This window comes from Zootoca vivipara, chromosome 1, assembly GCF_963506605.1.
Source record: "Zootoca vivipara chromosome 1, rZooViv1.1, whole genome shotgun sequence".
Classification (NCBI taxonomy): domain Eukaryota; kingdom Metazoa; phylum Chordata; class Lepidosauria; order Squamata; family Lacertidae; genus Zootoca; species Zootoca vivipara.
In genome coordinates, this window is record NC_083276.1 from 78201834 (window position 1) to 78222495 (window position 20662).

The 20662-nt window shown below is 42.1% G+C and overlaps 2 protein-coding genes across 3 annotated transcripts; both read right to left on the bottom strand.

The window, feature by feature from the left end:
- Positions 1–1751: 1751 nt before the first annotated feature.
- MRPL21 (mitochondrial ribosomal protein L21) lies at positions 1752–20651 on the bottom strand. The gene is made up of 7 exons (XM_035122764.2): positions 20557–20651; positions 15925–15985; positions 7281–7366; positions 5876–6039; positions 3343–3395; positions 2696–2799; positions 1752–1913 (listed from the first exon to the last, which is right to left on the bottom strand). The coding sequence occupies exons 1-7, from the start codon at positions 20615–20617 to the stop codon at positions 1849–1851; spliced, it is 594 nt and encodes a 197-aa protein (XP_034978655.1). The 5' UTR covers positions 20618–20651; the 3' UTR covers positions 1752–1848.
- Positions 7281–20630, bottom strand: LOC118088731 (E3 ubiquitin-protein ligase RNF4-like). Of its 2 annotated transcripts, XM_035122740.2 has the most exons (5): positions 20557–20630; positions 15925–15985; positions 14672–14775; positions 10178–14543; positions 7281–7366 (listed from the first exon to the last, which is right to left on the bottom strand). In XM_035122740.2, exon 4 carries the CDS (start codon positions 14270–14272, stop codon positions 13415–13417), a length of 858 nt encoding a protein of 285 aa, XP_034978631.1. In that variant the 5' UTR covers positions 14273–14543; positions 14672–14775; positions 15925–15985; positions 20557–20630; the 3' UTR covers positions 7281–7366; positions 10178–13414. The 2 variants fall into 2 exon arrangements, with proteins under 2 accessions (XP_034978631.1, XP_060132686.1); XM_060276703.1 differs by lacking the exons at positions 14672–14775; positions 20557–20630.
- Positions 20652–20662: the final 11 nt, after the last annotated feature.

Here is a 20662-nt window from a genome sequence, read left to right on the forward strand (position 1 = left end):
CTCTCTCTCTCCTCCCAGGTGGGGACTCACTTAATAGCAATCTGCTACACTGGAGCTTCTTAAATTTAAACCAGTACAGTATAATGGAATCTATCTGTGTGATGCAGTACGTATAGCAAATAAGGATCTCTACCAGCCAGCCCAAGACTTAAGAGCGAAAGTTCCAACAATGTAGCACTTTGTAGCACTGATAGCAAAGAGGCTACCGGCTGATAAGAGATACTGTAGAAAACAAGGCAGTTGAGCAGCAATTAAAATGGTAAATGGTAGCAATTGTAGCAATTGAGCCAGCAGGAAAGCGGGGTGAGATAATCTGCTGGTCCTAACTGCTTCTCTTACCCACAAAATGTTAACTTTTAGCAGCTCCTAAACAGCGAGAAGCCACCGGCAGCGATCCCGGTACCAGTAAAAATCCTTAAAGGGGCAGCTCTACAGACAAGCAATAGAAAGAAAAAGAATCCTCACTTTTTAAAAGGTTTTTAAAAGGGGGGAAGGTGGGGGGAAGCGAGAGGTGGGCTCTGTGTGTGTGTGTGTGTGTGTGTGTGTGAGAGAGAGAGAGAGAGAGAGAGAGAGAGACACGCAGGGGAGAGAGAGAGAGAGAGAGACGCGCACACAGAGTCTCTCCCTAAAGGGGAAGGCAGCGTCTTCAATCGCCCCTCTTTTCTTCCTCCTGTTTCATCTCCTCCCCACCGCAAATGCCACTTTTCTCCTCTTCACTCACACAGCCTAGCTAAAAAAAAAAAAATCGAACGGGAGGGGAAATCACGAGTCTGCAGCAACCAGCAGCTATGGCTCTTCGGTGCATTTTTACAAGCTTTTAAAAGAAATACGTGTCTTTGGAGCGACAGCAAAATGGGGAGAGATTTTTAGGGGGGGGGAGTTTGCTGGCGGGAGGGGGGAAGGGTCTATCACTATGTCTTATTTTCGGGTTATGGCTTATATCGCACAATTGCTTAGAAATCCTGCTATGTCTTATATTATGCCTACGTCTTAAAAAAGGAGAAACACGGTATTTGGCAAAGTGATTTTTCTGCAGTTCTCTAAAGAGGACTGAAGGAGGGAAATGGTTCTCTTCATCAGCAGGAATCAGGAAATGGAAGAAACTAACGCTATTGCTAATCCAGCTCATTAAACTCGAGTACTAAAGGATTGAAGTAGAGGTCTCAATTATGGCATTAGCAAAGTGAGTAAAAAGCAATTTTCATCTCAAGACAAAATATGCTGTGGCACATTTTAAAACTACTTACTTTTAAAAAGTGTTCTGCAAACAGCATTGGCTTCAGAGCTGGCATGGGGAACCTGGGACCCTCCAGATGTTGAACCCCAGTTGCAGTAATCTCTGACCATTGCCTAGGATGGCTGGAGCTGCAACGACACTGGGAGAGTCGCAGATTGCTTTGCAGCACAAGAGGCATGAGCTGAATCAGAGGTGATTGTTGCAGCACAGATAATATCAACCATGTTAACAAGTTAAGAATATGTTTGCTTGTGAGACATCTTCTTCAGTTCACTGATATGTTATGGGAACTCATTCTGATATTTAAACTACAGGTAGAGGTTTTAACATGAAATGGGTCATGTGGAAAAATCAAACCATCACCAGTCTCAGGCAGCCAGCATGAAGCAAATCAGCCAACCCCACCACACATGGGGCAGGGGGTATCTTGTCAATCATTCCTTAACCACCAATTTCACAAGACAGTAGTTTCACAATAATCAATATCAAGTTAGAAATCATATTTGAACAAAAGTTATTTCATAATAGTTTTCTTTATTGACAACAACAAAATGCAACTGAAATATTTTTCAGCTTTCGTATCACCCTGAAACCGCAAGCCTAAGAATTCGTCATGACAGAACAGGAGCAATTTCAATGCTGTTTATCCGGAGAACAGTTTGTGGCTGAATTAAAACTGAAAGAGAATGGAAAAACACAGATCAGAGAACAGCCTTGGAGTTCAATTACCTAAGTATGTTAACAAAAAGAGTCAAATAATCCAAGACAAAGAGAACCACCTTCAAATCTATTCAGGTTTCAATTTCGACTCATCGCATACATCTTAAAGGTTTCTGCCAGAGGCACTGAGGAATAAGCTGTCATTTGTTCCTTACTAAGCATGCTAATTAAGATTGGGCTAAAGATGTTGTTTCAGCTTGTTAACATCTTTGGCTTCACAGGCAAGATATGGAGAGTGAAAGCTAAACCAGAATACAGTGGTACCTCTACTTACGAATAACTCTACTTACAAATGTTTCTACTTCATAGCTGCCAAGTTATCCCTTTTTTAAAGGGATTTTCCTTTATGCTGAATAGGCTTCCTCGTGAGAAAGGGGAAAACTTGGCAGCTATGTGTTTCTACTTACGAATGGAGCTCCGTCCGCCATCTTGGATGCTGTTTAGATAGGATTTTTTCTACTTACGAATTTTTTCTCCCAATGCATTCCTATGGGATTCGACTTACAATTTTTTTCTACTTACGAATGTGCGTTCGGAATGCATTAAATTCATAAGTAGAGGTACCACTGTAACTGACCAGCAAAAAGAAAAGGTTCTAACTGATGGAACACCATCCTAGCTATTCTATGGACACATAGGACACTGCATTCTTTTATCCTAGACATAACACCAGCTTAGATGCCATCACAGCATTCTGCAGCTTGATAGAGAAGGGCTTATGTATATTTTTCATCTTACTTGTTTTTTTCTTGTAATTAACCTTTCGACGGATTATCATACGTATTTTTGGCCAAGACTCTGTCTTCTCAATGACAGTTGCATCCACACGGACTAGATCCTTCCTTTATAGTAAAGAGGAAAACATTATACATTTTATTCTAATCAAACGAGGGCTGGTAAAGTAGAAAGAGAAAAGAAAAGAAAAAAGCAGACGTGAAGGCTATGGGTCCATTTTGGGCTACATCTCTAGTTTTTTCCACATCACAGAATAGATCCCAGGCATAATTATGTTTGGAGCTGTTTACGGTTGCTTTTGTCAAAGGCTAAAAAACCCAAAATCAGGGTGGGGAGAATACCATGTGTCACAGTGGCCTCAAACATTTAACAATTGCCTCCCCCACCATTACAAGACCATCTTGGCTGTGAGTCCTGGAAGACCGGCTCCTTGCCTTGCAGGCCTTTTACACCCAGCCTGGGAGGGCAGAGCCCTGACTGACTCCAACTACAAAAGCTGAAGCAGGTGAACTCTTGGGTTGGGGTATTGTTTAGGGGTTTTTATTGTGGGGTTCTGTTGTTATTATTGCCTTAATTGCACCTGTCCTGAAAACATTTTAATAAAGGTGGCAGCTGACCTCAAGAGAGAATTATTCTAAAGTATGCCTTACCCCAGCAATGGCTTTCCCAGCAGGGTGAAGTCATCTGCACCAACCAGCAATACCTGGACAAGATTAAATAATTCATATTCGTCACCACATGACTGTAATAACACTATCAGAATGTTGTCAATGTACTTGAGGGAAAAAGGAGCTTTACATTTGCAATGAAGTTTTCTAGCCACAGCTTATAGCTGACTAAGGAAGGGCAGGTCCTAGCCTAACCAATAAATACTGTCTTTGGTGAGAACTGTGTTTTTGGCACCTGCCTAGACCATACACTAAAATCCGTCTTCACTTCGAACAAAAGACATCATCATTAGCTTTTGTGAAATGGTGAGACAGGAAGGGAAAGTAACAGAATAGCTGTTTTTGCACATGAAGTGATTTCTTTAGCTGCTGTAGGAACAGCCACACATTGCAAAAGGAGAGGGTAAAGTTTTCCCGTCGTGGTTCCACCATTGAAAACTCACAGATCTGCAGCAGCTTTTGGGGTTCAGAGCTGGTAACCTCGAGAAAGCAGGTAGCACCCTGATGCAGGGAACTTCAATATTGTGTGTTAACTGCCTTTCAAAAACATTTGCCCACCTCTCTAACAAGCCAGTGAAGCTCTGTGAAGCTGCACACAGCTGATAATTGGGAACGTCTTAAGTTCTAGTTCAGTGCTCTATCCTGACAGGATTGTGGTTAGGAGTTACTGGAAGCTTAAAACATGAAAGCCTGACGTTTTCACCCTGATCTAAATTTTAGCACTCCCAGCTGTCAGCTTTCTGCAAACACCTGATCCGTTTCACATATGGATGTGGCATGTGGTTGAGAGGAGCACAATCCCCAGGGAGGCCTCTCTGAAATGAAACCAGAGAACTAGGTTTGTGGGAAGTATTTTTTCTCTTGCTAAATTATTCCATAACAGGGCACCTCACTAGACTATGCATGCTGATGAACTAAACACAACTTCATTTCATGGCAACTTGTGGTATTTTATCTATGTCTTTGATTAAACAGGCCGAGTTAGTGTTAAAAGTGGATTAGGTTAGATACTGAAGGATACTCCACCCCCACCCACCCCCATCATTCCCATGTGAATGCCAGTCCTGCTTACAAATCAGAGCAGGTGCCTTTGTCAACATGTAAGTGTGCCATATCTGGACAACAACAAAGCAGTCAGCGTTAGCAGTCTCAAAACATGTTCAAGGGTAGCATGCTTATGAGCAGTATCTAAGAGAATGACATTGGACTGGTTTGGTTTGAATTAGGCAAATGAACCCCTCTGGTATGCATGAAAATTCACAGGATATTTGGTTTTTCCCTCCTCCCAAAAAATAATGAAAGTAAAATCAAAGATCAGCTGATACCTGTGTCTACAATTCTATTCTGCGGCAAGGAAGGTCATTTCCTAGTAATAAGAATTACAGCATCTCTTTTCAGTGAGCATAGGAGAGAGCCATAAAGTTTACTACGTAGCATTAATGCTTGTTAAGTGCAAATATGGAAAGAGAAGAGCAAGATGATACTAATTCCCAAAATACAAATGGTGTGTGTGTGATTTTCTAGTACCATCGTAAATTTAATTCTGGGGATTGGAAACCCTGAATCTGAAATTTTGCTTTTCATATAATGTCCAAGATGCCAGTGCCTGTGAAGCACTAATTAGTTAAAAACAACACCCCTCCCTCCACAGCAACAGGTTAAAGGAGCCTATGAAGGTCAACCAGCTGGTACAAGAATAGATGAAAGTAACGATCAAAGCACTAACAAGACAAGGGTGTTCACCACTTTAATATTCACCACTTTAATATTTCTAGACATTTCATTGTTGTGAAGACAGAACATGGGCTGAGCACACAAACTAGTGTTGTGTGTGCATGGAGAAATTTTATTGTTAATCATTTGCTTACATGGGGACAGGTGCAGCCATTTCTGGGATCACAGCTGTCCTTTTTTCCCAAGCTACTACAGTCAGGGGCAAAAGGGACACGGGTGGCGCTGTGGTGTAAACCACAGAGCCTAGGCTTGCCGTTCGAATCCCCATGATGGGGTGAGCTCCCGTTGCTCGGTCTCAGCTCCTGCCAACATAGCAGTTTGAAAGCACGTCAAAGTGCAAGTAGATAAGTAGGTACTGCTCCGGTGGGAAGGTAAACGGCATTTCTGTGTGCTGCTCTGGTTTGCCAGAAGCAGCTTAGTCATGCTGGCCACATGACCTGGAAGCTGTACACCGACTCCCTCGGCCAATAAAGCGAGATGAGCGCTGCAACCCCAGAGTCGTCCGCAACTGGACCTAACTGTCAGGGGTCCCTTTACCTCCTTGTCCCCATATAAGCAGCTGGCTCCCACTAAATTTTCTCCATGCCCAAATTTACAGGCAAAAGATGGAAAAAATTAGCATTGCTTGTCTGAATCAGCCCAAACATTCTTAGTGATGTGATATTTAACATCATATTTGACACCCACCTAATAACATAGGGGATCCAATCACTTTAAAATATGAGGACACCGATGAAATATGTCTAATATAGGATGAAGCAATTGCTAATATAAAGCTTACCTTTTCCATTCGGATTCTGTCTCCACATTCAGCTGGTATATCATTATTAAGTAAAATCAAGTCTTCACTGGTTACTTTCCACTGTCTGGCGGCGAAGTGAACAACTGCAAACAGTCTTCCATATTGTCCCGTGGCAATTAGTTCATTTACTTTTTGAACAATCTCTGGATAAAAATGTTAAGTTAGTGAATAAATGAGGTGGGAATTTTGTGTGGGTATGTGTGCGTGATACTAGCTTTCGATAAAGCAAATAGTTCTTTCACAATCATGTAATAATCCACATCGGATTCCTCATTGTCCAACAACTACAAAAACTGGTTCTAAGGCCTAAGTTGCAGTGAAGATTCACTGAAGTTAAACCTTTTGTATACTCAGTGGCTACTCTGGTCTGCAATGAGCAGTTCCAGGGCTGAACATTTATTTTGTTGTCCATCTCACCAATAATCATGCTTTATAATAGCCATTGCCACCCACAGGTTATGAACTTCACGGTCATATTCTCTATACTTCCATTCCTTCTGCCCCAATTGCTTACTACAACTCCCATCATCCCTAGCTAGCAGGTCAGGGATGATGGACATTGTAGGGCAAACAGCTGGAGACCCAAGTTTGGGAAACCCTGCTGTAGACAAAACTGAGCTAGATGGACCAATGGTCTTACTTTGTGTACGGCAGTCCACATGGTCTTTTATCTCTTACTGCATGTCGTGAGCACAACCCAGCCCAAAGAGGACAAGTGGCTGGTAGTTTAATTCTTTCTTGACAAAACAAACACTTGCAGTAGCTCCTAAGGTGCACAAAATGCACACACGCTTCTGGCGACTAAGTAGCTGGCCTCCCTCCCCAGACTTGTGCTCAGAGCAGGACTGTTGGAGCAGCAGTGTGACCATGGCTTCACCCAACCTTAAGTACCCTCACCTGATGGAATGCGTGCAAGCAATCTGTGGCTTCTCCTACATGGAAGTTGTTGCTTTGCCTACCTCTCCAAGCCCCTCCTGGTGCTGGAGGATAACGGAGAAGACGACAGAGGGGATTCTGCTCTTCTTCCAGCCCTGGCTCTTTCCCCACATCCTGTACCTCCTCGCTATCTCTGACTGCTCGAATTCTCCCCATTCTTCCAGCTCCTGCCTTGCAGGAGGCACCAACTCTCATAAATCATTGCCCTCTTCCACTGGATCTGACTCTGGCCCCACGGTCTCCGCCACACACTCCTCGGACCCTTGCCAGTCCCCGACACTGCATTGATTTGCTTCAATTTTTCTTAAAGCCAATGCTCTTTAGGCATGCAAACGGTAAAAATGCAAAACAGGGGGGGGGGAATGAAGACAATGAGAAAACAAAACAAAACAAAACCAGCAAATAGGTACAGCCATACCCTTTGCTTTTGGTTGCTACGTGTATTTACCTCTGTGGTGTTCTGCCTCTTCTAGAGGATCAGGGAGTTTGATTTCAGGATATGGGGGAGAAGTTAAGGATGTTTTTGGAAGGAGTCTGCGAAATAAGAATATACTTTGATGAATATAATAGCCAAGCTCTTGAACCTATAAGGGTATTTCAAATATCGTCCCTAAATAAGGAAGAAAATGGCTTTCTCTTGGAAACAATACCACAGAGAGAAAACAAAAACAATCTTAGCCCAAGAGCCCTTGTCATCTTGTTTCCCAAAACTTTTTCCTTCATATCTTTTAACAGTGTGAACCACAACTAGAGATAGGTTCTGTCCTGTTACAGAATCTTTCTATGAAATAGACGTGTTTTCTGTCCATCTAGCCAATTTCATGGCTGCTCCCAAAAGTCAGGAATCAGTAAGAGTAGTTCAGCCAAAAAGGTTCAGAACGTGATGGGGAAGTTGGGTATAAGAAGCAATGACAAAGTGAGAACTGAGGGACAGAGATCCAAAGCTTGGGTTGGTGTGAAACCAGAGGCATTTTCCTTTTTAAAAAAACCAGGTGGTGCAAACAGCCCTGATGGCAAAATGTTGGCTGTGCAGAACAAGTGAATGAGGATCATGAACAGGAGAGTGCTAATGCACTCATGTCTTGCTTGTGGACTTCCCTTAGGCATCTGTTGGCCCCTGTGAGAACAGAATGCTGGGCAGGGAGATCTTACTTGAGGCATGTGTCCATGGAATTGGAGTTTGGAAACATGCGGGTGTAAGCCAGTTATTTTGCAAACCATCAGAAATCAATGCACAAGTGCTACAATTCCACTGGAAACTTGGAACCAGCGGAGGTTGGTCTATTAGGACAATTGGAGAGCTGCCTCACTTACCGTACTTGGTTCTACTCACAGCCAGCACCCACCCTACCTGCCTTCTTACTTATAAAAGGACCAGAAGGTAGCACTGCCTGTCAGCTTCCTTCTCAAAACAAAAATAAAAAAATCCTTTCAGTAGCACCTTAGAGACCACTTCTTCAGATACACTGAAACAGAAGTCACCATACCCTTATGTATAGTCAGAGGGTGGGGAGGGGTATTACTCAGAAGGGTGGTGGGAATGGGTGATAGGCTGATAGGAGCGGTAAAGCTGTTGATGACAGTTAATTACTGTTAATGACTGCAATTGGTCTTGAAGGAAAAAGCAAGGGGTGAGGTGCTAAAAAAAGCTTTATCATGTATGAGATAAGAATCCAATGTCCTTATTCAGACCAGGTCTCTCCATGGTTTTAAGCTTGGTAATGAATTGCAATTCAGCAACTTCTCTTTCCAGTCTGTTTCTGAATTCTTCTGTAATAAAACAGCTACTTTGAGATCTTGTATAGAATGTCCTGGGAGATTGAAGTGTTCTCCTACTGGTTTCTCTGTCTTGCGATTCCTGATGTCAGATTTATGACCATTTATCCTTTGGCGTAGGGTTTGGCCTGTTTGTCCAATATAGAGAGCTATATTGTGTATGCCATCAAATGCCAACGGTGCCCTTCAGCTCTCTATATTGGACAAACAGGCCAAACCCTACAACCACAAGTCAGAAAGTTGATGATTTGTGAATGCATAATTACAACATAATTTATGCACACCCTTGCACTCACCGTGATTAAGGAAGTTCAGCAAAGCATTCTAGCACAAGCAAAAATAGATTCACTGGGTTTGGGTCACCCCTTTCAAAACTGGTTACTACAGTATTGGAATCCTGATAGGATTTTTGTTTAAGATGCAAAGTGTTTTTTTGTTTATGCAGAAAAGTGAACTAAATTAACTAAGCAAGGGAACATGGAACGTTGAATACGAAGAGCTGCTGTTGTTTTTTAATCTGTTAAGGCAAGAAGTGTTCAGCACCAGATACACCATCCCTGTGATGCTCAAGATTTTTGTGTGAATAATAGAATATTAACTGGTTACTTGGCTAGGTACTAGGAGCAAGTAAAAAGGGAGGCCAGCTTTATCTTGAACAAGCCAAGCGGGCGGGCAGAGGGGGCACTTTGCCACTGACTGTAAACCCATCTATGGAGCTGGCTGAGGAAGGCTCTGCAGGCAGTCATGTACTGGTTTTTGGAAGACAGGATTAAGCCATCTCTTGACTTACCTAAGACTTTATACAGTTCATGCAGTGAAATCCAGAGGTTAGACACCTTCCACATATTTGCATATACCTCCTCCCTTCTCTATATGGCTTTCCCCTTAACACTGTAAGTTGTACTCCTGTGAACAGTCGTTGCACACATTTAGAAAGAATGCTGCGCCCCTATGTCAGTACAATAAATTTTCCCAAGGGTGCTCACTCTTAATAATGAAATTTCATAGCATCTTCCATATTCTTTTGATCGTGATGTGTTTTAATGGTTTTTAATATTGTATTTGAAATTGTTGCAACCCACACCCTTGAACCTCATGTTGAAGGGCAGGTGTCAAATAACTAACTGCTTAAACTACCTAGGCAACTGGCTGTCAGTTTTTCCAAACTGAATTGGTTTTCCCAGAAACTAGCTGCACTTTAGCTTACCTAAAAATTCTAGTACACTGACAGCTTTCGACAGCACACATTTTCTGGAGATGCAATGCCTGGCAAGAAACCCTAGGGTGCTGGCATAAAACTGACGAATGACAACTCAAATATGCATTCCCTTTGGTTTCCATCAGCATTCTGTCAAAGAGTGTAAATTCCTTCAGGTTCACACAAACTCTGGAAATCTACATCTCCATATAAATAAGTGCTACCTTCAAAACTTTGGAACTGTATTGTTTGGTTCTGTAGATCAAAAGTTTCAGAACTCATGAGGAGCAAGAACCCAACAACACATATTCTCACTTGCTAAAGATGGCAGAGAACAATGCCAGTTAAGAAATCCGGTCTAAAGATCTCACCTGCTAATAATAAGCTTAAGCAGGAAACAGAATATTTTCCCCTATGCATGAACCACCTATGGGTCTTGAGCTGCTTCTGCTAAGATACATACAGTAGGCAAAAATGAAAAATGAGCAATAAGATAAAAAGAGGGGGTTAATTAATACTAGGAATGCTAAAGAATTAGTATTTGAAAGAAATTAGAGTAGCATAATTTAATTTAATTTAAAAGACTACTGGAGTACTCAGATTACTTTTTTTGCTGTGAAAATAAAGTACAATCTACCAAAAATTCTTTTACGAATACTGGGGGGCGGGACGATGACACCTCACAAACATTAATTATATATACATCACCAAATGAAAACCACACATAAAAACTGACAGTCCTTTAAGAACTCATTTCTTTTTAAATGCAGGTAAATTGTATTCAGATGTCTGTGACCTTGTCCTTGAGAAATGGCAGAGATCACAAAACCTAACAGAGAATTCAGTCAATTATTCCATCCGTTATTAGCATAGCCTATGGCTTTACAGTGGTACCTTGACTTATGAACGACTCGACAACCAAATTTTTTGACTTACGAATGGGGCAAATGGCCGCACGCTTACGAATTTCTCGACATCCGAACGGAAACTGCGGCGGTTTTAGATAGGGTTTTTTCGACTTACAAATTTTTAGATGGGGTTGCTTCGACTTACGAATTTTTTCATTTCCAATGCATTCCTATGGGAAATTGCGTTTCAAATGGCGCTTTTCGACTTACAATTTTTTTGACCTACGAAGGTGCCTTCGGAACGGATTAAATTACTAAGTCGAGGCACCACTGTATTTATATACCACAAAAGTAATAGTGTAGTGTCCTGTGGGGGAGTTGTCCAGTCTCTAGTCAAACAACAGCATGTAATAACCCATCTGAATATGATAGTTTTAAGTGCTGACTCACTTGCTAAATATTCTTCTATTCTTGTCATGGTGTCACATGGCAATTGCTGCCTACCATTAAGAACCATTATGCAGGAACCATTATGCAAGAACCATTATACCATTATGCAGATGTAGTTTTTGTTGCTGCATTTTGCTAACTTGGGTGCAGTTTTTCAACTGCGACTATATAAACCCCCCCCCCAAAAAAACACCCTTTCACTGCAAGGATTCAGGAAACCGTGTAAGAGGTTGAGGCACCCTAACACATAGTTTTGCTAAAACTTTTATGCAAAGACTAGATTGGTGAAGTGTTAGGTTCCATACAGCATTGGCCAACAGTAGCGATTGCTGTACCCCTCCAGTTTGGTACACATTTAGGATTCTGCACAGGAATTAAGTTTTTCCCATCACGACTCAAATAAGTGACCTCAAAAATACATTCTGCAACTTTCTCCAATGGGTAAAATGCCTTATTGGTGAATGATACACGAGACAGAGGTGGATTTAGGACAGTGAACCAGTTCCCCTGCAGAGGATGTGGGGGCCAAAAGGGAGCCGTCCTGCCTCCTTCCCAAAGCCTAGTTAGCATGTTCCCAGCTTTGGGAATGAGGTGGGAGAGCTCTAGGAGCCTGCCAGAGCTTTGTGCATCCTTCCCAAAGCCTGACACCTCCCTTACCTGGCTTTCGGAAGGCACCGCGAGGGCAGGGTGTGTGTCAAATTTTGGACCCCCCCAAGGCACCAGATTACCAAGGTCTGTCCCTGGGCAAAGTGTAATTTGTTCTTTAATAAGAGTGTCTGTGCAAACAGAAGTTATGATGGTAGGGATGAATGCAAGTGACAGTCCACTTAGCAACCTACTTAACCTCCATTCGAAAGCTGGGGGCTGCATATAGGTTTTGGTAACACCACATGCATTTGCAGAGAGAGTATTTGATCCCCACAGCCCACCCACATTCAGGGAGACAATTCAATCTGTGGAAGTCCTAACCGTTCCACATGATTGACAGGCTATGTGAAAGTCTAATATGGGGGTGTGTGCAGCTATGCCCCTACAGCAGGCTACAGGGAGACTAAGGAAACATCCCCTTTTAAAAAGGTGTTCAATCTAATGCTGAACTGGAAGCATAACACTGGCTCTCCAAAATGTAATGGGTGAAGTTTCATTATGTTATGAGACTCATTTAAAATCTAATACAGTAAAAAAGAAATATGGGAAAAATATTATGAGACTCACAGCAGCCCATATACCTTGCAGATTAAGGCCTGGTGAGATGCTGCTGATAATCTGGATATCCCATGTTTTCTACCAACTGAAGATTGGGTGGCATACATTGAAGAGAAAGCCTTTAATTTAAGAGTTAGCAACATAAAACCTTTAAAAGCAATTTGACCTGTTAGTACAGCAGCAGCTAAAAGTTCAACAAGTCAAGCCATTCATAGTTCTACTATGAATACATAACAGGGCTAAGAAAGTGAGTTACCGCAACTCAAGTTGACTTTACCATGTGCAGTTCAAGTCTTACATGCTTGCTGCTTGAAACATGTGCCTATGGATGCAGATTTCCCACAGCAAACCATTTATGAGAAGCAGATCATTACTTTATCCTCTTCCAACCATTTGAGGAGTGTTTCACATAAATAGCTTAGCTCATATCGATTTGATTCTGCCTCAAGTGGCAACATTGGCAAAATTCCTCCATAAGCATATGTGTGGACAGAAAAAGCTGTTCAGATCTAACATTATGGCTGTATTCTATTAAAGAGAAGACTCGGACCACCAAAAGTTATTTGTAATAAGTCATTTATGCATGCAGTGTTAGAAATGAGCCACAGTGTTTTATAAATCTTGGTCTGTTCATGGATCTTTATTGGGGCTATATCAACAGAAAGAGATGTTTGCCACTAGAAAACAAGTAGATATGGAACGGGCTTTAGTTTTTTACAAGGCAAATTGCAAAAAGAAGCTGCAGGTTGTATTATCATAGACGACTACGAACGGCCTAATCTTGAATAAATGAGTTCACTAGATAACAATCTTTTCTCAAAGCAGCAACAGAACTAGAAGAACTGAAATGAGATATCTGCACAAAGCAACGTGCCAACAGCAGACATATCCTCCAAGCTGTTCTTCAAACTTCTACAGACCTCAAAAAATGTGAGCTGCAAAAACCTTAAAGCAAAATGAAGCTTAAACAGTACAACTGGACTATGAGGAGGCCAATTGGAAAAAAGTGAAATTGCTAACTGTCATGTATACATTGTGTGTTCTTTGGAGTTCACTCATGTTTATGAAGGCCACATTAGACTGTGTTCAGGGACACTCAGGTCTTCATATATAAATTGGATGATACTCCTTTGGAGTGAGTTCCCTCCTACAAGTTGGGCAAAAATTTGCATGCCCAAGAGAATTGCTGAGGCACAGACTACAGAAGATGTGGCCACATTTTGTTGACACTATAAGCCGCCCGCTTTGCACAATCTCTGCATAGCTCTCTATGCAAATTGGACAACTCACAGTGCCTGAGGATCTTGAACTTGCAAATTCCTCCCTTCCCACTTCTCTGGGCAGCTTTCTAGTGGCAAGAGCATCACTCTCTGTGTGTCCGCTATCATCATCATCATCACTACTTAATATAAGGCTGTCAGACAATGGTTGACGTCTGAACTCTCTATTGGGCTGCTGTCCACTCTCTTCAACAACCACAACAGAATCGTTATGTGTAAGATCAACAACTATAGGTTCTGAAGTTTCACAAGTGAGGTCAACTACTTCCTCATCAACACTTCTATCATCAAGTCTGAGTGGCTCTAATTGTGCAGCTGCAGCAGCTATTTTCCTTTGATTACGCGTTTGCATAGAGTGAGTCTTGTCTCCACCATACTTTCTCTGAATGTCCTGCTGCTCAGTTCCTTTGCTACCACTCAAAGGAGTAGTTTGTTCCATAAAACTCGGGCCTGCAACAGGAGGGGAGCCAGCAAGGGCAGTTTGTAAAGGTAATGCCAGGGAGGAAGTAGAAGGCAAAGAAGAGGAGGAGGAGGAGGAGGAGGAAGAAGGGATACAGGGTTCAGAAGCAGTTCCCACCATCATCTTGTCCAGAGCATTACGAGGTCTTGCTGAGGTGTTGCGACTGCCCCTCTTGGTTTTCCTGTCCTTGGTTGCATTACATTCTGTACTAGTCGAACTCATGATGCACAGGTATGGGAGAGGCACAGGCTGCAGAGTACTGGCTTTCCCCCTTATCTCCGCGTGCTGTTCACAGCTTAGTTGCCAACCAATTTTGTCATGTGATAATGATGATCATGAATGCTCTCTCTAAAGCAACTTTATGCAACTGGTGATGCTTTGGAGCACTGCAACTTTTTTGGGAGTTGTGTCTCTTTTATACCAGGTACTCCGAAGCTGCAAGCAAGTTCAAAATCTCGAGGAGTTAGGGTCTATTTCGTGTTACTCTTTAGAACTGCATTAAAGTAGGAAGAAACATGATTAGGCTAAGAAGCAAGCACACAAATATTAATTTTCTATCTTTCAGCCAAGAGGTTAGCTAAAACAATTAGGATTATTACGAGGTGGAGTACCTTTCCCTACCTTGACAGTCCTCTTTATACAAGAGTCTGATAAGGAGAAGGGAAGAATTCATGGAAGACTGATGAATACCTCTTGTTCAAGAAGAAACAGGGCACAGAGCCAAGCTGAGGATGATGGGAAATATTAAATGAAATTCCTTTGTGTTGCCTCTACTGGAGTGCACCTCTTAGGGCTGCTCTCGCAAGAGGTATTATTCAGGTATGACACATTCAATGTGTACACCCAAGCCTTAAAAATGCACATACAAATCTTGCAAACTATGCAGTGCTCGTGGTGAATCCACAAGGTTTTGTTTCTTTGATTGTCTGCATGACAGGCCAAGGAACAGCATGGCCTACGCCACCCGAGAAGAGGCGTACCGTCCAGCATGGAGTTTCCGCATGCATCATAGTTCTCCTTTAACACTTATCTTGTTTTGTGTAGCTCTCTCCCCTAAAAAGGAGGTTTGGGGGGAACTTATTCCCAAAGTTCCAGTGCGGCACTAACATGCATGCACATGAGGTCCCTGAGACTGCACCCTTATGGTGCAGCATTGTTATAGGAGCCCCTAGGTCTAACATGGTAACTGTTTTAAAAGCAGAAAGATAGATATTATTTTTTTTGGGGGGGGGTCTCTGCTGAAAGCTCCAACTATGAATTCTTCAGAGAAGCCAGCTCCATCAGGCCTTCCCTTTCCCCTCAACATTCCCCCATCTTGCAGCAACATTCCATCAGGCTGCAGCAGAGGGAGAGAAGAGAAAGAGAGCCACTCTCAGCTGAGAGAACAATGCTTGCCTTGCCTTCTCCTTGAACTATTTCCATTCCAGCTGATCATTACAATAACTCTAACCAAGATCTAATGCCAGTGTTTGCTTTCCCTCCTTCTTCCCTTCATTATCCCTTTTCCTTTCATGTTATAAGACCTGTCTGACAGGGGAACTGTCTCCCTAGGGAGGTTGTGGACTCTCCTTCCTTGAAGGTTTTTAAGCAGAGGTTGGGTGGCCATCTGATACGTATGATCTAGTTGAGATTCCTGGATTGCAGGAGGTTGGACTAGAGAACCCTTGGGATTCCTTCCAACTCTACGATTCTATGATCTTTTACACTGTAAGCCTGAGAGCAGGGATTGACTTATTAATATCTGTAAGCAGCTCGAGGAGCCTTTTCAGATGAAGAGCAGCAGAGTAAAAATGCTATAAAAATAATTCTAACAGAGGAAGATCAGGATCCTAGAGGTGAAAGATTACACCTGTTCTGCCACAAACAGATCTTACCTTTGCTGTGATGAGGTATTTTGTGAACTCTGATTTCGAGCTGCAGACCATAGCAGAGAGGCTGAAAGAGAAAGACGGAATTAGAAACAAAGGAACCACACTAGATTCACACCTGAACCTGCTTTTAACTTATATCTCACCTTTCTTCCATCATGGAAGCCAAGGTGGTGTACATGTTGTCTCCAGCTGGTCTCCCATTCAAGCACTGACCAGACACAGGCCTGATCAGCTTTAGCAAAGTAGCAGCCTCATGTGCCTTCATGAGGCAATATCCTGAAGGCATATGAGGCCACCACCTCGTGAGCTTGGCCCCAGCACTCCAATGCTAGCTTTTCTAAATTAAGTGAGCTGGAAATTATCAAATTAAAAATAGTTTAAACATAACTCCTTCTACTGCAGACAGCAAGCCTCAAAAATAATGAGAGCAGAGTAAAAATGATGACCATTAACCTGACCAAATTAATGGCAAGATTAGTCAAAATCCATTCTTGGAAGCAGCTATTCCTAACAGCTTATTAGTTTAATCACATTTTGCAGTCAGAGCACTGGACTTACTTTCCTTGCAAGGAAAAGACAACCTGCACTAAGTAATTATTTACAGGGGTTGAACATGAAAATGTGGACTATTTAATGAGGGAAGTTACTTTCAACAGTTCCTTTAAGCAGCTGCTTGATTGAAACCTTGGAGGCCCCTTTTCCTTCTGGTTCTAGTCTTGGGGGCTCAATCCTATGAAGACTTGGCATGCCTAAGATCACTGAAGTCAAAATGAGTTGGACACTTCTTACTCTGCACAGGATTAGGCTTTAAGAGTCCATGAAGTATCTATAGCCTAATCAGCACATTTTACATTTGATTACAAGCAAAAAAAACCTCAAATTTGCAGTTATTACCAGAGTTATTTCCTTCTTAATGATCTAAAATCCTGTCACCCGGGGGTAAGGCTCCAGAAATTTTCCATCTGCTTGGCAGCCAACCAGTGGTTTGGATTGTGAAACACACAAATGGGTACACTCATACTATAATGGCTCCTTCTTCCTGGTGCAGCTCCTTTTACTCTCTGACAAGCTGCTCCTGAGGGTTGGTTGCAGTGCATGCTGCCCTAGAGAGTCCAATGTGGAGGTGGGGCTGCAACTGGAAGACGAAATACTGGAAGAAATCAGCTTTTACAGGTTTCCAGATCCCACCACTGTTCCTAATTAATCAGTGAGGTTCAGTGCTTTCACGGCATTTGAGTGGATCACTTTTGAACCTACTCGGGGAAGGAGATTTTTTTCCAAAGGGGACAAGCAGCTGTGTGTGTCTGAATGCATACGTGTTTAAACCCATGAAATTAATGGTTCATTGCAGAATTTTGAAGAAGTTACTCTCCACTTCCCTGTGTTGGCAGCAGCTTTCAAAAGATACATCATTCCTGCAGTGCAATATACAGCAGGAATTCCCTGCTATTTGCCAGAATTAAATCTCTCGTTACCAGTGGTGACCCTATTTATGGAATTCTGGCTGCTTATTTGAAGGCATACTTACCAAACTCTTATACACGCAATAAATTTCATAACCAGTGGGTTCTTGGCTTTTTGTAGTAGCACAAAAATTCCTATAATTTTGTTACTACACATTGAGCACACAGGAGAACCCAAGAATCTCTTGCTGATCTTACGCTTGGAACCATGTTAAGAATTAGGTGAACAGATTACAGTCTTAAAAAGCACAATCCTAATCTTTCTTATTCTATAACTTATTCTCATTCCAGTAGACCTTGCTATAAGTTTCCTTGGTTATCCAGACAGTCCTCTGGTGCATGAGAATTGTATTTAGTTTAGAGGCATAGAGGAGGTTCACAAATTATTATGCGGAAAATGCTGGGTTGGTTCAAATTTGAATTTTACCATCCTCCTGTGTCTGAATTCATAAGCATGCATGTTTTAAGTGCAATATGTGTGTAATGCCCCCTGCTACATCTGCTTAGATTTAGGCTAAGCATTGTTCAACAGCGTGCTGGAATATTGTGCTCCTTTATAGAGCTTGGGCCAACACCAGGATTTGAGGGGTCCTCTGAGTCCACATACACCACTTGACTGTCTGCTTTGCAAACTAACCAGGGTGCTCGGGGTGTTTGTGTGCAGTGTCACAATGAGCAGCAGGAGGGATGGGGAGTGGTACCCAGCCTATTGCACCGGGCTACAAAAAAAAGGGGGGGTGGAACAAAGAAGAGAGGCTGGAATCAGCAATGGTGGGCCCTATAGTGGACATGGGCCTCCTCATTCTTTCTCCCACATGCCTGCCATGCCAGGTTTCCTCCTGTATGAGGTATTAAGTAACATTATGGAGATGCATATGATAATGCAAACAGGCAGGCATGAATTGGATTTGGAGTGGGATTCCACCAGCAGATGTAGGAGAACGGGGAAACTGATGTCATTGAAATTCTACTCAATATTGATCCAGAATATATTCCAATGTATAGTTGCAGGATTCCCAAAAAATAGACCAGAGGCATTTTATCCAGCAGAGCTTTACTGCTAATGAAGGCAAGTGAGCATAATGGTCACAAATCCAATACATTCAGGATTGGCACTGTCCATAAGAAATCCAGTTGCAGCAGACTTAACTTAAACTGACAATATTTTATCATAAGACTAAACCTTAACACTATATACAGAACATCACATCAGTTATAAAGAGAGAGTGAGAGAGAGAATGAAACCCAGGCTACTTCTAGCCTTACTATTATGACCTTGACAGAGATAACAGGACCAGTTTAAACCAGCTGTACTCAGCTTATCTGAAGGAATAACCCAAACATCATGAACCTTCTGCTTGTTTCTTTCACACAGAGAAGCTTCCAGAACCCTCCTGAACTACGTAGAATAGGAAAGATCTCTGGAGCTCCTGGATATGCGGTGGTGTTTTCTAGAACAGTGACTTTCACCTAATCTTTATGACCTGAGAAATAAGCTGGGCACAACGGTTTAACTTGAGGACTGTTTTATGCTGCTTTTATGATCTTGTGACCTTTTAGTTTATTAGGTTTCATTTGAATTGATATTTTCATTATTTCATTCTTGCAATCTATCCTGGCAATATGATTGAATGGCAGTATAAAAATACTTGTAATAAATTAATTATTGCATTACTTCTGGGGTGACTGAGTAAAGGACAACAATATGGGAAATCTATAACTGGCATACCAGATCAAGCTGGTAAAAGGCACTCCTAGCCACAAAAGTCACTTGGGCATATTGCTGACACTACACTCCAAAATGCCCAGTGATGGTTCTCAAAATAACACCCTACAGAACTCCGTAGCACAAGTAATAGTGAGCTAGAAAGCCTTCCCCCATGCTACTCTCTGGACTCCACCATGCTGGTAGGAATGAAACCACTGTACATAGCTGCCAAGTTTTCCCTTTTCTCGCGAGGAAGCCTATTCAGCATAAGGGAAAATCCCTTAAAAAAGGGATAACTTGGCAGCTATGCCACTGTAATACACTGTCTCTAATAACCACCCTGAGTAATTGGTCCATAGTCAACAGCAACAAAAGCCACTTGAAGGGCAAGTAGGAGTAACAGGGTTGTATTCCACCTGCTCTTCTCTTAATAAAGGTGACCAAGTGCACAAACCAGGCCTGAACCCTGACTGAAATGGATCCAGATAATCACTGTACTCTAGAAACACCTGCAGCTGGTCTGCTACAGCCTTTATATTGTTTTCCAAGGCTAAATCCTAGAATCCTTTTTTCCTATGAGTCCACATGCTTAACACTTCAATTCACGAGGTGTTCCCTCAAACACTAATGGAAAAAAAGTATTTGAAATAACACAAAAGACCTTCAATTATAACATCACTATTAATATTTTTATTCTTCTCTAGTAGTTTGTGTTAGTAGGGTACTTTTGTTTGCAAATGTTGATTCCTCAGGTTTTAAAGAAAATTATTAAGTATCTTAAAAATAAAAACACCCTTTTCCCTGTGATTTTTAGCTTAACCACTCAAGGTGTTTTTTTCAAGATGCAATAACAATTATACAAATACATTTTCAATTAAGCTGAGAGTTGAAAGTTTTAAAACTTCCATGTTAGAAAGAAACAAAAACAAAACCAATAACTGTTTGAATTACTACTATTAACAGGATAGATAAATGACCTTACCTGGCTCCTTAATAGCCAGATACCCTATTGTAACTGCCTTACAGAACAGGAATTACACAGTCGTTGTGAGCAATGATGAAGTCATAATAATAATAATAATACAACCCTCAAGCTCAACAAAGAGAGACAATTGAACGCACACGTTGGAAAACGCCAATAGACACACTACACACACCCAGTAAGGTCGGAAAGATGCGAAGACTGAGAACGGACGAAACTATTTCAGTAAGGAACGGTGAAGGTTAGGGCTGCTTCTCTCTTAAAAATTATCAACGGAAGCAACTGAATTAGCTCATGAAAACTCAACTACAGAAAGGGACTTAGGCAATTTAGGGAACGCGGTAAAAAGCACTTTAGAAGCAAGGCAGGGAAAGAACTAGGAAGAGGTTGCAAGCAGGAAGAAGAGCCCATCCCCTTCTTACAACGGAGACTGCAGTCCCGGAATAGCAACTGGAAAGAACCTGCATAGAAGGCGACCTCACCTGCCCGCGTTCCCGCCCGGCTCAGAAGACGCCGATATGCAACGGAACACGCTGCGGCCATTCCCTCAGCTACCGTACTTCCCTTTTTCTTTGCCGCCCCAACGGA

Excerpts from the sequence above, each read along its gene's own strand:
- MRPL21 (XM_035122764.2), bottom strand. The coding sequence starts at position 20,617 with ATGGCCGCAGCGTGTTCCGTTGCATATCGGCGTCTTCTGAGCCGGGCG. Across the intron at positions 7,367-15,924 it reads AATACCTCATCACAGCAAAG|ACTCCTTCCAAAAACATCCT; the intron begins GTAAGATCTGTT and ends CTTATTTCGCAG. Across the intron at positions 3,396-5,875 it reads ACAGAATCCGAATGGAAAAG|GTATTGCTGGTTGGTGCAGA; the intron begins GTAAGCTTTATA and ends AATCTTGTCCAG.
- LOC118088731 (XM_035122740.2), bottom strand. The coding sequence starts at position 14,272 with ATGAGTTCGACTAGTACAGAATGTAATGCAACCAAGGACAGGAAAACC.